This window comes from Podarcis gaigeae (assembly GCF_964106915.1).
Source record: "Podarcis gaigeae genome assembly, chromosome: 9".
Lineage (NCBI taxonomy): Eukaryota > Metazoa > Chordata > Lepidosauria > Squamata > Lacertidae > Podarcis > Podarcis gaigeae.
The window spans coordinates 18,199,333-18,215,430 of record NC_139685.1 but is presented as its reverse complement, the minus strand read 5'-3'; the positions used below and the strand labels follow the sequence as shown (position 1 = coordinate 18,215,430).

Genomic DNA, 16,098 nt, shown 5'->3' with positions numbered 1-16,098 from the left:
GATAACATTAAAAATAATCCCAATGAGAAGGATGAGCCTGGTACACAGGCAAGCTGCGATCCACTTCCTGGGCCTGAGTGAAGCCCATTTTCTTACTTTCATTTTGCTTCCACCAGTCCCTTATTTTTATTCAATGCCTCCCAATTGCACCTGAGGATACTACCGCTCCCTCCGATCATTGCAGTGCCCCCCCCCCCCGAGGGCAGTATCACTCCCTTTGAGAAATGCTGCTCTAGGGAATCACTACCAACCAAGGCAGGCACCTCTGAGCTGGTAAACCTGGTGTGGAAGTGAGGATTAGGGCTATTTCAAATATTTTTATTTTTTTCCTGTTTGCCTCTTTAAGATGTGCCTAGCAAAGCAGGGATAAAATGGCCCAAGGCACACATCTTTAATAATAGAATGGTCAGAGGGAAATTGTGCCGCGAGAAAGACTGGCTCTCCAGAACTCTGCTAGTTGTATATTTCAGATTAATATCCTCCCATTGCAAATACTAATATCTTGGACTGTCTTTCCCCCCACTTCCCTGTACAAAGTGCCTGTCCTCCTGAGCACACTTACTCGGATGTAATTTCCACCGAATTCTGTGGGGCTTATGTTACAGTAAATATGCTTGACAAGATGTTGACAAGATGAAAACTGGAGAAAAGTAACATTCACTTGGCGTTAGTGCTTTCATCTTTTTTTTTTTTTTTTTTTGGTTCAAAATAGTAGTAAATAGGGTTTTAAAAATGCATGCTGATAATCCATGATCACAGTCACTGGTACGACCACCCATACAATAGGCCCACTATGTATTATCATTGGGTGATATCCAACTAAACAATTCTTCTAGCCCAAGCGCTTTTCACTCTGTAAAGGAACTTCTTCTTGTGTCCCCCCTAAATCTGCTCCAGAGGGTTGGGAGACCCCCCCCAGAACATAGTTAGGGGGTTCGCAGAAAGGGAAGAGGGAGAAGAAGTTCCACTGCACAGCCAAAAGTACTTGTGCTAGTGGAACTGTTTAGTAGCAGTGGTACCTTGGGTTAAGTACTTAATTCGTTCCAGATGTCCGTTCTTAACCTGAAACTGTTCTTAACGTGAAGCACCACTTTAGCTAATGGGGCCTCCTGCTGCTGCATGATTTCTATTCTCATCCTGAAGCAAAGTTCTTAACCCAAGGTACTATTTCTGGGTTAGCGGAGTCTGTAACCTGAAGCGTATGTAACCTGAGGTACCACTGTATACGTAGTGGTTTCTTTCTAGACTGACCTTCATTTGAAAAGCAACAATATATAAAACAATATAAAAATAAAAACCTTACGTAGTCTTAAAACATTAGACATTATAATAGACAGCAGAGACCAACAATCGGTTGCCAAAGTTCTAAATACAAGACATACAAGACATAGCAGGGATGTAGAATCATAGACCTGAGCAAAAATTTGGCCACCCCACCCTTTCTTCTTCTTTTTTTTTTTTTACTGTCATCCTAGTTGCCTGAAATTGATTGTACAGCCCTGTAGGTATCTCTGAGTAGCCTGAGGTTTGTTTTATAGCTCCAGCTGGGCTTCAAGGCTTGTCTACTACTTCCAGTTTGGTCTGGTGGTGGTGGGTGGCTCCTCCTACAGGATGTGAGTGGCGCTGTGGTCTAAACCACTGAGCCTCTTGGGTTTGCCAATTGGAAGGTCAGCGGTTCAAATCCCCATGACAGAGTGAGCTCTTGTTGCTCTGTCCCAGCTCCTGCCAACCTAGCAGCTCAAAAGCATACCAGTGCAAGTAGATAAATAGGTACCACTGTGTGCTCTGGTTTCCATCAGAGTGTTCTGTTGCACCGGAAGTGGTTTAGTCCTGCTGGCCACATGACCCAGAAAGCTGTCTCTGGACAAATGCTGGCTCCCTCGGCCTGAAAGTGAGACAAGCTCCACAACCCCATAGTCATCTTTGACTGATCTTAACCCTCCAGAGGTCCTTTACCTTTATCTTTTTATCTACAGGAGGAAACCTATTTGCATGGCACTGCCTATATGTTTCAGCTGGAGGCACCATCCATTACAGTTGTGATGTAGTCTTCCCAGGCTAACCTACTTCTTGAACCACAATTCCCCAGTTGACACCCCTTGCTAGTTCTGGTTTGCACCCCGTTTGAGACATTGTTTGCCTGGATAGTGGCATATGTGTGTGTGTTTGCGTGTGTGTGTGTAGAAACCAGGCCACTGAGGAAAGGTAAAATTTACATTTTTTGCTGTGGTCACTTGTGCCTCTGGCTCTGAAGTTTAGCCCTCAGCCTGAAAAAAGGGTTCTCTTATCTTTCAAAAGCACGTCGGACTTCAGCAGGTCTCTTTACGACATTTATGTGGGATGTTTTGTTGTTTTCATATGCTTGTTGTTCTGAATTAAATTGCAACGCCCTGTGGCAAAAGAGGAAGATTGATTGTCTGAAGTAGTGTTACTTTGTGTGTTTGCTTTCAGTACTCTTAATAATCAGAAACAGAAAACCGCTGAAGATGTGGCGAACAATGAATTAGTACCCCAGGAGGATACGTTTGTACCGCCAAACAGATTTGCTGGGGAATCAGAATACTCTTCAGTGAAAGAATATGCTCAATATACACGGAAAGGAAAATATAAAACATCAAAAAGGCTCAGACGTGGGAAGCTCGACCTCAGTGCTAAGGAGCAGACATATTCTTTTCACCATGATGAATTGGCCAGTAGCCCCAAAGACTCAATATCACCCTATGCTTGCTTTTATGGTCCTTCAGGAAAGAAGGCTAAAGAAGGATGGCTGGATAAGTTGTCTCCTCAGGGGTATGTCATCTTTAACTCTGAGAATGTTTCTTTCTTAATGGGACTTTGTAACATGTAAACAGTAGGTGACTGGTTCTGCTTGCTCTCCTTTTTGTCTTCTGAAAAGCCTGAGAGGTTAATGGGCAGCGATAGCTTTGTAAGAAATGGTAGACAAACAGCACAATCCTAACCATGTCTCCTCAGAAATAAATCCAATTGAATACAATTGAATGTTATGATCCCAAGTAACTGGGGCTAGGATTGCAGCCTATCAACAGACTCCACTTTGTGCTTTCTCAGAAATACGCCCCACTGTGGTCAGTGGGCAGTAGTGTGCAAAGGATTGCAGCTGATTGTTGTTATTGATATTAATTCTCTCTTTTTTTTGGTAACATCTTTACTGAAAGTTCAAAAAGTGCATAACTATATATGCACCAAACATGGTGAGACGCAAACAAAAAAGAGAAAAGGAAAAGAGAAACAGAACCCGTGCAGAAGGAAAAACAAAGGGGGAAAGGGGAAAAACCCCAAACTGTATATTTTACAAGGTTGTTATTGTACTTCACCAGATCTTAACCTATTACAGTATTTGTAAGAATGGATTCCAAATATCATTGAATTTGCCCATGGCAAGTCTCCATTTATATGCAAGTTGTCTGTATGTTGTGAGTTTGTATAAGTCTTCAACCCAATCATGGAAGGGAGATGCATTTTAATTTTTCCAATTTTTGCTGTGGTAAGGGCATGGAGAGGCCACTTGTATTGTCCTTTTGTAAGGTTCCATGTGCTGGGTATATAATTCAAGAGGATATTTTTCTCTCTAAAGGTAAGGTTGTTCCGTACAGTTTTGTTGATGGTTTCAAATACCTTCTGCCAATGAAAAAACATACCGTATTTTTCGCTCTATAAGACGCACCAGACCACAAGACGCACCTAGTTTTTGGAGGAGGAAAACAAGGAAAAAAAAAATTCTGAATCTCAGAAGCCAGAACAGCAAGAGGGATCGCTGTGCAGTGAAAGCAGCGATCCCTCTTGCTGTTCTGGCTTCTGTGATAGCTGTGCAGCCTGCATTCGCTCCATAAGACACACATACATTTCCCCTTACTTTTTAGGAGGGAAAAAGTGAGTCTTATAGAGCAAAAAATACGGTATGTTGTAGAGAAGCATTATCCCTATTGCATCTCCAACAGTTAGATACCTTAGATAGCCCTTTTAAAAACAATTCTTGTATCTTTATTTTTAGATCTTCTTATGATTTATGTGGAAATTGTTTCAATTTGGTTGTGTACTTTCTGATGTGGTTTTTTTTTTTGCCTTTTTATGTTTGTAATTATGTAAATCTTTTAATGTTGTAAGCCTCCTTGAACATGGTTTTAACGATGGCATACAAATATGATGATGGTGATGATTCATCTGCAGCATTGGTGTTCCACCTCTCCAAATAACTTTTTTTTTCTTTTTCTTGATTTTCACACAGAAAACATGTGTTTCAGAAGCGCTGGGTAAAATTTGACGGTGAAAGCATTTCTTATTACAATAATGACAAGGTATGTTTGCACTGGTCAGATAATATGTACTTGGTTAGATCTGTTAGTGTGTACAGTCGTACCTTGGAAATCAAACAGAATCCGTTCTGGAAGTCCGTTCGACTTCCAAAACAGTTGGAAACCAAAGCACAGCTTCTGATTGGCTGCAGGAAACTCCTGCAGCCAATCGGAAGCTGCAGAAGCCCCTTCGGACATTCAGCTTCCGAAAGAGTGTTCGAAAACTAGAACACTCACCTCCGGGTTTTGATTGTTCGGGAGCCAATTTGTTCAGGAGCCAAGTGGTGTTTGAGATCCAAGGTACAACTGTACTTAGTCACAGCTTACTGGTTGTACAAACTTAGGGGAATGTTGCACACCTTCCAATTCTGCTAAATATGCATTGAAGGACGAAAGAAGCAGTTGCCATAACACAGCGGTGGGAAACCTTTTTCAGCCCAAGGGATGCACTTCCTAATGGGCAACTTTGCAGCAGCTGTATTCCAGTGGTGTGTGAGCACTGGCCAAAGTGGATGCAGCCAAAGAGATGACTTTCGACTTCAGTAGACTAGGCCATACTCCAGCCATGCAAAGGACAGAGGCTTCTACACACACCTGCCTTTGCCTGTGCAAGCAAGAAGCACTATCAGAGTTCAAGGGCATTTTTCAGCCAAAGCACTCAAGCAAGTCAAGGATCAGGGCTGGGGAAAGTTTAGAGGACTGCCTAGAGAGGTCTGGACTTGAGAGACTTTGCTCTTGGGCTTGAGGTTCCCCACCTCTGCCATAGTGGGTGGCAGCCCCATAAACCTACGTTTTTTGTTCGTTTATAACATTTATACCCATCCACTTGAGGAGACTCCAGATACTAGCTTACAATTGCAAAATCACACACATGGTTATTAAGAAAAATACTGTAAAAACAGCACTAAAATACAATCCCGGGCTGTAGGATTTTATGCCCTACTCATAATTGTAACAGTCTCATTCTTGGTTCACATGTTGGAAAAGGAACCTCTCTTGTGGTTTCATTTTAAAGACTAGTTGAAAGCATTGTTCTGTAACAGTTGAGACACTGATGTGATTTTAAGTGTGTGTGTGGCAATTGTTTAAAATTTTGATTAAAGGATGCATTTCAAAACTGGAAAGGGGAGAGATTGTGGAATCCTCAGTAGTTTACACTTACCTGAGCCAGATATTTTCACTGTGACTGTAATGCAGCAGCAGTACCAAATTCAGACAGTAGATGCCTGCAGACACCAGTACATAATTTCTGGAAGGAGAGCTGCCAGAAATTTTATAATCAAGCTAGTCCACTATGCTGAAATACACAGCAATGATGCTTCGTGTATGGCAACCAGTTTTACCCTGAGAAAAAGAACAAAGTACATGTAGTGTACAATAACCCCCACATACATAGCGGTTGTTGTTATTGCTGGTAGGAAATGCTGTGTTCAAGCTGCTCATGCAACTACTTTCACTGTAAGACAAAACAGCCATTCTGATACAATTTTTCTACTGCTCTTTGAGCTCATCTCTTCTGCCGTACAACATTTTTTGGACCTTTAAAGCAAATAATAATAATAATAATAATAATAATAATAATAATAATAATAATAATTTTTATTTATACCCTGCCCTCCCCAGCTAAGGCCAGGCTCAGGGCAGCTAACAATCAATAATAAAAACAAGTTGAATGAATACAACTTAAAAACAAGATTAAAATACAACATTAAAATATTGAAACATTAAAATATTAAAATGCAGCCTCATCACAGGAGGAGAAAGGAAAAAGAAAGAGGGGGAGGGAATCAAATTGGCTCCAAGCCAAAGGCCAGGCGGAACAACTCTGTCTTACAGGCCCTGCAGAAAGAAATCAGATCCTGCAGGGCCCTGGTCTCATGAGACAGAGCATTCCACCAGGCCGGAGCCACTGTTGAAAAGGCCCTTCAGAAGTGTTCCATGCACATTGTAGCATGAATGAGTAGGGAATGGGGCAAGGTCAACTAGCCCAAACCCCTGGCATCCACACATAGAGTGTGAACATCTCCAAGTAGGGAGACTTAGTTTGTGTCCCTCTGTACACAAAGATTCCCTCTTTGCAGACATTTACGCTGTATGTGACGACATCAGCTGGTGGAACCTGTTGGTGTGGCCTAATCATGTGTAGGTACAGCACATGAGCAACACTCTGAAGGGGGCTTGGCTGATTGTGATTGGAGACTCTCCTTTTTGCAGGCCGTATCAAAATTACACTTTGCCATTGGTGCTATTAGTTCAAATAGGGCTTTTCAAGTGAGACTAACTTGTACCTTCATAGACTCTTTTTATTGCATTTGATACAGGAAGTGTACTCTAAGGGAATAATCCTCCTCTCTGCTATGTCTACAGTCAGAGCCCATGGGGACAACAAACTTGAAGTTGTTACAGCACACAGGGTATTTGTCTTCAGGGCTGAAAAGGAAGGTAAGATGGATGTATTTAAGGGCCATAGCTGGTTCATTCTGTTTTTCTGTTGGGTTCCAAGTGTTCCATGTGCTGGATTGAATATTTTGTGGATGATATTTCTTAAGAAGCTTTTATTCCAGTTCAAGGATTACAACTTTATTTGAAGTCCAGAGCAAAATGGGAGCAGTTATTTCCTTAGTGATGTGTTTGAGATCTTTGCTCTCTATAAGTCTAACATTTATTCCTGTAATGAACTCAAGAGGTTCTGGTCATATTGAGTTTTGTATCTTTCAGGAAAAGACACATGCAATTTGTCACCAAGCCCTTGAGTAGCTTGTCTTATGAATCCCAACAGATAATGTCTGGATCTACTATACAGCTACTGTACAGTTGACCTCTGTCTTTGAGGGATTTTCCCATAGCCCACCAGTTATTTTAAGACATCTTTATAAATTTGACAGTCGTTAGCATTCTAACTTGGGTTGGATAAAGACCACAGGAACATTGATGAACTCAGATGGTCCTTTAGTAAGTGCTGTACTGCAATGGTTCACATAATATTGCAATAACTAGGCGCTACCTAAAACATGTGGCTGTAATTGAAAACAGCAGCTTTACATCTCCTCCTCATCTCCATTGATAACATGTTACAAAGCAAGGGGGGGGGGATGAAGATGATAAAAGTAGTGTTAGGGCTTGTTGTTGGACATCTGCTAAGGCCCAGGCCTCAGCAAGAGGCCCATTGCCAAGTCCCAGAGCCCCCCAAACTCTTTTGGTAGTACACCTTCCTGTCTGTTCACTGTCCTTTTCTGTGAGAGGTCAAAGTTGGCAGTAGCGAAGAGGTCAAATGGGTCCTCTGAGTCAGGAGCACTTTCAGGACCTTGGACAGTTCACACGGTTCTGCTGAAGCAGCTATCCAAGCTGTGGTCTCTGCAAGAGCTTAAATCAGTGGTACTTTGGTTCTCAAACTTAATCCATTCCGGAAGTCCGTTCCAAAGCCAAGGCGTGCTTTCCAATAGAAAGTAATGCAAAACAGATGAACCTGTTCCAGGCTTTTAAAAACAACCCCTGTAACAGCAATTTAACAAGAATTTTACTATCTAATGAGAGCACTGATCAATAAAATGAAAGCAATAATCAGTGTACTGTACTATAAAATTAATAACACAGTATTGTAAATGATAAAAAATAATAATTCTTACCTGCACTGATGATAGTCATTGTTTGGATGGTGGGCTTTTATCCATTTCCGCAGTCACACAATCAATCAATCAATCAATCAATCAATCAGTAGCTGAACTGGGTTCCACACAGTCATAAAAACAAATTAACTGAAAAAGCCCCCGAAACAAAAATGCAAAATAAATAGCAAAAAGAAAAGCACTAAATACATTGGTACCTTGGTTCTCAAACTTAATCCATTCTGGAAATCTGTTTAACTTCTGAAATGTTTGAAAACCAAGGGGCGGCTTCTGATTGGTGCAGGCGCCCCAGAAACAATAGCCAACAGCCGCATTGGACGTCCGGCTTCTGAAAAACGTTCGAAAACCGGAACACTTACTTCTGTGTTTTCTGTGTTTGGGAACCAAGGCGTTTGAGAACCAAGGCATTTGAGAATCAAGGCATTTGAGAACCAAGGTACCACTGTATATGTTCACTGGATCCATAGAGAAACAAGCCTTGTCTCTCCATAGGAGCTGGTTGGCTGGTAAAGGGTCCTTGCCTTAATTTATAGTCATTGGGAAGAAGAGAGTCTGGATAGTGCAAATAATCATCTCTGGTCATGTAAAATCTGAATAATACTTTTTGACTGCAATATAAGAATGAGGAACAAGGGAAAATATACATGAGAGGACTAATAATGTGCAAAACTCTAGTGTAAAGTCATGATAGAAAAGTAAAGTAGCATTTTCAGGACTTTTTATGAAATGGTTTTAGTTTCTTGGGACCTTTTTTAGCACGTATTAACACCCCTGAAAAGCTGTGCTTTCTGCCATCTGGTGTGAGTCACCGTTCAGTACAGAACTGACAAAGAGCAATATGAAGTTGATGGCTCGAGTGTGAAGATTGAAGAGAATCAGGTTTCGGTTTTCTTGCGACTTACACACATATAGATAGATAAATACAGATAATACGTTGTCATTTTTTGGCAGTGTTTCCAGCCACTTTTTTTTAGATACCGAAAGCAGGGCTTAAGCTCAGCAGAGGAGCACTGAGCAATTTCTTCTGTGTTCATATATTAACCTTTCGCGTGTGTGACGCAGAATCAATATGAAAGATGATTGTACAGGTTGAATTATTTATGGAGTGTGTGTGTGCAAAATCCGATGGCCGTAGAGTATTAAGAGGGGAACAAGAGTTGAAACATTTCAGCTAGTTACCTCTTGAACATTCTACTGGCAAAAGGTGAATCACACAGGAAGATGGAGGAACCGTTAACCTAAGCACGACTTGGATGTGATTAATGGAAATCACATGTAAGGTCAGCGTACCAGAGTACCTTTTGGGTCCAGAGAACTGAGGAGGCTGGTGTGACTGATTGGGGCTTTGCTATGTTTATAGCACTCAGGGACGCGGGTGGCACTGTGGGTTAAACCACAGAGCCTAGGACTTGCCGATCAGAAGGTTGGCGGTTTGAATCCCCATGACGGGGTGAGCTCCCGTTGCTCGGTCCCAGCTCCTGCCAACCTAGCAGTTCGAAAGCACATCAAAGTGCAAGTAGATAAATACCCGCTCTGTTCCATTCGCTGCTCTGGTTTGCCAGAAGCGGCTTAGTCATGCTGGCCACATGACCTGGAAGCTGTCTGCAGACAAACGCCAGCTCCCTCAGCCGATAGAGCGAGATGAGCATGCAACCCCAGAGTTGGTCATGACTGGACCTAACAGTTAGGGGTCCCTTTACCTTTATGTTTATAGCAGTGCACAAAGGCCCTATGAATCATAGAATCTTAGAGTTGGAAGGGACCCCAGGGGTCATATAGTCCAAGTCCCTGCAACGCAGGAATCTCAGCTAAAGCATTCATGACAGATGACCATCCAACCTCTTCTTAAAAACCTCCAAGGGAGAGTCCACCATCTGTCGTGGGAGTCTGTTCCGCTGTTGGACAGCTCTTACAGTCAGAAAGATTTTCTGAATGTTTAGTTGGAATCCCCTTTCTTGCAACTTGAAGCCACTGGTCCGAGTCCTACCCCCCAGGAGGAAAAAACAAGCATGCTCCCTCCTCGATGAGAATTGCTGCTGTAGTAGCTTGCCTGGTGAATTGGAAAAAGGAAACTTGATGGCTGACCAGGCAGGCAATGAGGAAGGGACTGTTTTCTCCCCCCCCCCCAACCTTTTCTTTGAAGAAGTCTTCTCATAGAGGTTTGCAGTCTGCTGATACCTGGCAGTGCCACTGTGGGAGAAGGCAATCTTAGAACCCAACATTACTGAATGCCTCCTTTTTGAGTTTGCCTGGTCCTTGGCTGAGGACTTCCCTTGTCAAGTATAAACCTAGCTTTTCCAGAAGGTGTTTCTTCTCGTTGATTGGATGCATGCATAATTTTTTCTTTCCCTATTAAGTTAGCTATAGAATTGGAGTGTTGTCTGTCTTCCTCATTAAGATGTGTTGTGTGCTATGGCCTTTTTGCAATGATAGTTGCAGTTAGTGTTTGTTGTCCTTTAAATTTTTTTCCCTCTTTTTTTTTTTTTGCTGCCCAAAGTAGCTAATATGTGCTGGCACTCATATCACTTTTGTCCAAAAGTGGCCACAGTGGAATTGTTTATTTGTTAAAGGTGGACATAATTTCATTAGTGTTTATAGCCATTTAAGCCAAAAGATTTATAGTTAAATATGCCATTAAAACCAAAGAAGCACAATTGGTTAATGTTTATTATAGTACCCACAAATCTGTTAAAGCTGCTTCTTCTTCTTCTTCTTCTTCTTCTTCTTCTTCTTCTTCTTCTTCTTCTTCTTCTTCTTCTTCTTCTTCCTCCTCTTCCTCTTCCTCTTCTTCCTCTTCCTCTTCCTCTTCTTCTTCTTCTCCTTCTCCTTCCTCTTCTTCATTTAATTTCTACACTGCTTTATACTTAAGAAAAGATATCAAAGTGGTTTACAACCTACATGAAAACATCAAACTAAGCTATCTAGAATAAAACATCAGTGAAGAAAGTCAAATATAAAGTATACATTCAAAGCAGCATAATAAATGGGAAAGTAAAGTATTATAATAAAGATTTCAATGTAAAACATTAAAAAGAGGGCAGTCGGCCACATAATGCACATTTAACTCAGCAAAGTTAATTTTTTATCTTAAACCTTTCAGAAGAAAACATTACTAAGTGAAGTCTAATAAAACAGCATCCTTAGCAAGATACTAAAATATTATCATAGGCTGCTGTTGCTGTCGATCCTGCCAATGGTGGCTGTGGAAGCTCAGGACTGATGATCTGAGTCTGCACTAAGGGACAGCCAAGATGGATCTCTGGCTTCTTCAGCAGCCTCAGCTTTTGTAGCTGGAGTCAGTGCAGACCTTATTGCCCTATCCTTCTTTGCTGCAACCAAGACAGTCTATGGAAATTGCAACTGCGAAAGTGCTCTATTGATATGGACAATAGAAACATAGAGAAAGGGGACTCAGAAGCACATATCTCCTGTGATTAGGAGAAAAACACACACACAGTATGGCTCTATTCATGGAAGACAAAGTCATGGACGACAAAGTCGAGAGCCAGTGTGGTGTAGTGGTTAAGAGCGGTAGTCTCGTAATCTGGGGAACCGGGTTCGCGTCCCCGCTCCTCCACATGCAGCTGCTGGGTGACCTTGGGCTAGTCACACTTCTCTGAAGTCTCTCAGCCCCACTCACCTCACAGAGTGTTTGTTGTGGGGGAGGAAGGGAAAGGAGAATGTTAGCCGCTTTGAGACTCCTTAAAGGGAGTGAAAGGCAGGATATCAAATCCAAACTCTTCTTCTTCTTATTATTATTCATAAATCTTCCCCTCTGACATTGTGTTGGTCACACAAGTAGACCACTACTATGAAAAGATATTTCAGGAGAGGAGATACTTACTCATCTAAGTGGCATTTATTGCAACATACCAGTATATTATGGAATGAATTGTGTCTCACATGCCTAGTTCAAAGGACACAATACATCTGCAGGATTACTTATGTTTCAAGTTCATTTTTCCGCCTTATTTCCAGATTAATGTCCTGCCTTTCAACATTGTGTCCCCAAAGCTTATGTCGGTGTTGTGAAACAAAGTCATAAGCAAAACATTAAAAAAATTCAGTATTAAAATTGTGTTGAATAGTTGCTTGCAATGAGTAATTTTTGAGCCATTTTCTTCCCGTTTCTTTTTTTAGATGAAAGAAATGACTGGATTGCTACAATACTCAGAGCTATGCAGTCGCAACCTGAAATCTCTCGAGTGAGAACCGCTATTACTCCTGAGAAAAGCGGGTATCTGGAACTGAAAGGATACAAAGCCAAAATCTTCACCTTGCTGCAAGGAAACAATGTGTGGATCTGCAAAAATGATCAGGTAAAATGTCTGGCTTTTCTCCCCCCCCCCACCCTGAATTGTAATCAGTAATCGTATTAGTGCTCCTGCTGAAAATGATGTATAGTATTTCTCAAACTTTACATGCAGAATGACAGTGGCATTGTGCTTCTTATGAGAAAACATGGTTTGCGGGTGAACAGGGCCTGCATTAAATCTCACTTGCAGCCATGGATTTTCATCTGATAGTCTTGTGGTTGTTGTTGTTTAGTCGTTTAGTCATGTCCAACTCTTCGTGACCCCATGGACCAGAGCATGCTAGGCACTCCTGTCTTCCACTGCCTCCCGCAGTTTGGTCAGACTCATGTTTGTAGCTTCAAGAACACTGTCCAACCATCTCATCCTCTGCTATCCCCTTTTCCTTGTGCCCTTAATCTTTCCCAGCATCAGGGTCTTTTCCAGGGAGTCTTCTCTTTTCATGAGTTGGCCAAGGTATTGGAGCCTCAGCTTCACGATCTGTCCTTCCAGTGAGCACTCAGGGCTGATTTCCTTAAGAATGGATAGGTTTGATCTTCTTGCAGTCCATGGGACTCTCAAGAGTCTCCTCCAGCACCAGAATTCAAAAGCATCAATTCTTCTGCGATTAGCCTTCTTTATGGTCCAGTTCTCACTTCCATACATCACTACCGGGAAAACCATGGCTTTAACTATACGGACCTTTGTTGGCAAGGTGATGTCTTAGATAAACCTGTTTTCCACTACTCCATATGTGAAACTACGATAATCCGGCAAAGAACCGCGTGCCAGCAGAAGAGGCGGCCTGTTTAAATACAGGATGAGTGGCCCTGAGTGAAGCCCTCAAGCCCAGTCAGGTCCATCCCTCTCCCAGGTTCCCGCCCCTATGCCTGCCTGCCATTGGCCAATTCAGCAATTGGGCAGAATTCAAACTTCCCCAGCCATTGGGAGGGCTGTGTGGCCTTCGAGCCAGGAATTCCACCAGCTAGGCAGTTCCTGCTGGGGAGGGCCAGGGCGAGGTGCCGCCAGCCTGCAACACCACCACACCTTAGAATGAGGATAATTCTGATAAGGCCAGGAAGGGTTTGCAGCGATGTATTTTTGATGGATGAAGGAGATAAGAATTCAAATGCAACTGAAATATTAGAAGTGTTGTGTGTATATATAAATCTTGATGTAAAAAGGTAAAGGACCCCTGGATGGCTAAGTCCAGTCAAAGGTGACTATGGGCTTGTGGCCCTCATCTGGCTTTCAGGCCGAGGGAACTGGCGTTCATCCACAGACAACTTTCATGTGACCAGCAGGACTAAACTGCTTCTGGCACGACAGAACACTGAGACGGAAACCAGGGCGTATGGAAATACCGTTTACCTTCCCGCCACAGCGGTACCTATTTATCTACTTGCACTGGCATGTTTTTGAACTGCTAGGTTGGCAGGAGCTGGGACGGAGCAATGGGAGCTCACCTTGTCATGGAGATTCAAACCACCGAGCTTGGGCAAGCCCAAGAGGCTCAGTGGTTTAGACCACCGCCGCACCCATTATATATATCTGGAGGAAGGCACTCACCTTTGTGGCGGAGCATATGCTTTGAACACAGAAGGTCATAGATTCAGTCTCCAGCATGCCCAGGGGGAAAACCCCATATAGAGAGGTTAGGGAAGATCACAGCCCAAGACCCCAGAGAATCCTTCCCAGTCATCATAGACACTATTGGTCTGACTTGGTATAATGTAGCCTTTGCAGTCCTAAAGTAATGGCATACAGCTGCTATGTGGGGTACATTCAGTAAGGGCCTTTTTAACACTGCGTTCTTCCCACTGATAGCATTATGAGTGAGGCCTTTATTTATTTATTTATTTATTTATTTATTTATTTATTTATTACAGTGGTACCTCGGGTTACAAACACCTTGGGTTACAAACACCTTGGGTTACAGACTCTGCTAACTCGGAAGTAGTACCTCAGGTTAAGAATTTACCTCAGGATGAGAACAGAAATCGCACAGTGGCAGTGGGAGGCCCCATTAGCTAAAGTAGTACCTCAGGTTAAGAACGGTTTCAGGTTAAGAACGGACCTCCAGAACGAATTAAGTTCATAACCGAGGTACCACTGTACTTAAATCAATGTCCCGCTGTCCCCCTCCACAAAGGTGTACCTCGAAATGGCTTATTTTTAAAACAGACATTAAAAGACAGATTATCAGACTAAAAACAGCAGCATAGAAACAAGGCCAAAAAGAGCAACACTCTGAGTGCTCTCAGTTACTATGCTAAGCAGCAACTGAATCCAAAGCTTGATTTAAGAAGGAAAATGTTCAATATTTTCTGCTGTAACACATGTAAAGAGGAATTTAACCTCTTGTGACAAGGAGTTCCTCATTAAGGGGCATCGCAACAGAGAAAACCCTCTCATGCGCTGCCATCAACCTTGCCTCAGAACGCAGTTACCCACAAAAGAGCAGATTGACATAAGAGGAGTTGGTAACTTAGTAAGGTAAGCTTCATCCTAGCCTGTTCTCTGATTTTTTGCTTTCCATACATCGCTAAATATTGGCCAAATGCTTCCTTGGCCGAATTCTGAGGCTACTGGTTACAGATTCTGTGGAACCTGTAACCTCTCTTTGATGCTGGGCTGCAACTTCCATTATCCCTGACCATGAGAGGAGAATGGAGTTCATCACCATCTCATCAGTTTGGAAATAGAAACATTTCTTCTTCCTCCTCCTCCTCCTCCTCCTCCTCCTCCTCTTCCTCTTCCTCTTCCTCTTCCTCCTCCTCCTCCTCCTCCTCCTCCTCCTCTTCTTCTTCTTCTTCTTCTTCTTCTTCTTCTTCTTCTTCTTCTTCTTTTCTAAACTCCCATCAGCCCCAGCTAGCATGGCCCATAGCCAGGGATGATTGGAGTTGTATCCATACAACATAGAACCAAAGACTCCCATTCCTGGAATATATCTTAGAAGCCATTAGAGGTATCTAGCATTTTTATTTATTTTTTCTCCAAGAAAGAGGTAGTATATTCTGTTGATTGATACTTGGGCAAGTACACGGAGTGTTGTGAGAGTGCTGAAATCCTCATCTATCCGGGAACTATTCCCATGGTGTCTCCCATAGGTTTATTTTAATGGTAGCGTTAAGACATCTGTCTGGACTAATAACAGTGTTTGAAAGCAGAAGAGGTCAAGTTGATATACTGATGGCTTTTAAATTTGATAGGTAAAAGTCCAAAAGTATATTGCAGCATTTTTCAAAAAAAAAAAAAGTATGAAGCTAAACATAATCTCATGTCCATTCCGAAGTTTATTGATAGTGCAACTTCATGTCTGAGGTTCATTTCAAACTTCAAAGTTTTTGATAGGGTAAAATCTTCTGACACAGAGAGATTTCTAATCTGAACACAGTCTGTTAAGTACCGTATGAATTTATTAGTCGCTTTTCAGAGCTAAAAATGGAACTGACACAAAAACAACAGGCCACATTAAATAAGAAAAGAAAGCAAAATGCTCTATTAAAATGATATATGTACATTAAAATATTTTTTATATTGCAATGTAGCTAAACCAGCATGCTTAGTGAAGTTCTTATCTGTGTGAGCAGGCCAGATATAGGATTTGAAACATAGGTTTTCATAAACATAAATGATAAAGCAAATGGACCACATGACTGTAACCCCTCCATGCTTAGCCTAGAAGGAAGCAAGGTTATTTCATATCAAGCTCTGAAAGTAAATGAGTTGAGGCAAGTAAAATCACATGAATATATTGAAAATGCTTATGTAACTTAAATAGATATCAAACGGCGTTAAAAATGTTTTGATTTTAGCCACATTCAATCTATAAGAGATAAATGAAAATTATCTCACTTATGCCAT

General features: G+C 41.9%; 1 protein-coding gene across 3 annotated transcripts in view; it reads left to right on the top strand.

Moving 5' to 3' along the window:
* ARAP2 (ArfGAP with RhoGAP domain, ankyrin repeat and PH domain 2) overlaps positions 1-16,098 on the top strand; it is a 132,648-nt gene that overhangs the window by 30,464 nt on the left and 86,086 nt on the right. For all 3 annotated transcript variants that reach the window (XM_083754820.1, XM_083754818.1, XM_083754819.1), the window contains 4 exons: positions 2,452-2,790; positions 4,247-4,316; positions 6,635-6,755; positions 12,080-12,258. In XM_083754820.1, coding sequence (XP_083610946.1) covers positions 2,452-2,790; positions 4,247-4,316; positions 6,635-6,755; positions 12,080-12,258 — 709 coding nt within the window. The remainder of the gene's footprint in view (positions 1-2,451; positions 2,791-4,246; positions 4,317-6,634; positions 6,756-12,079; positions 12,259-16,098) is intronic.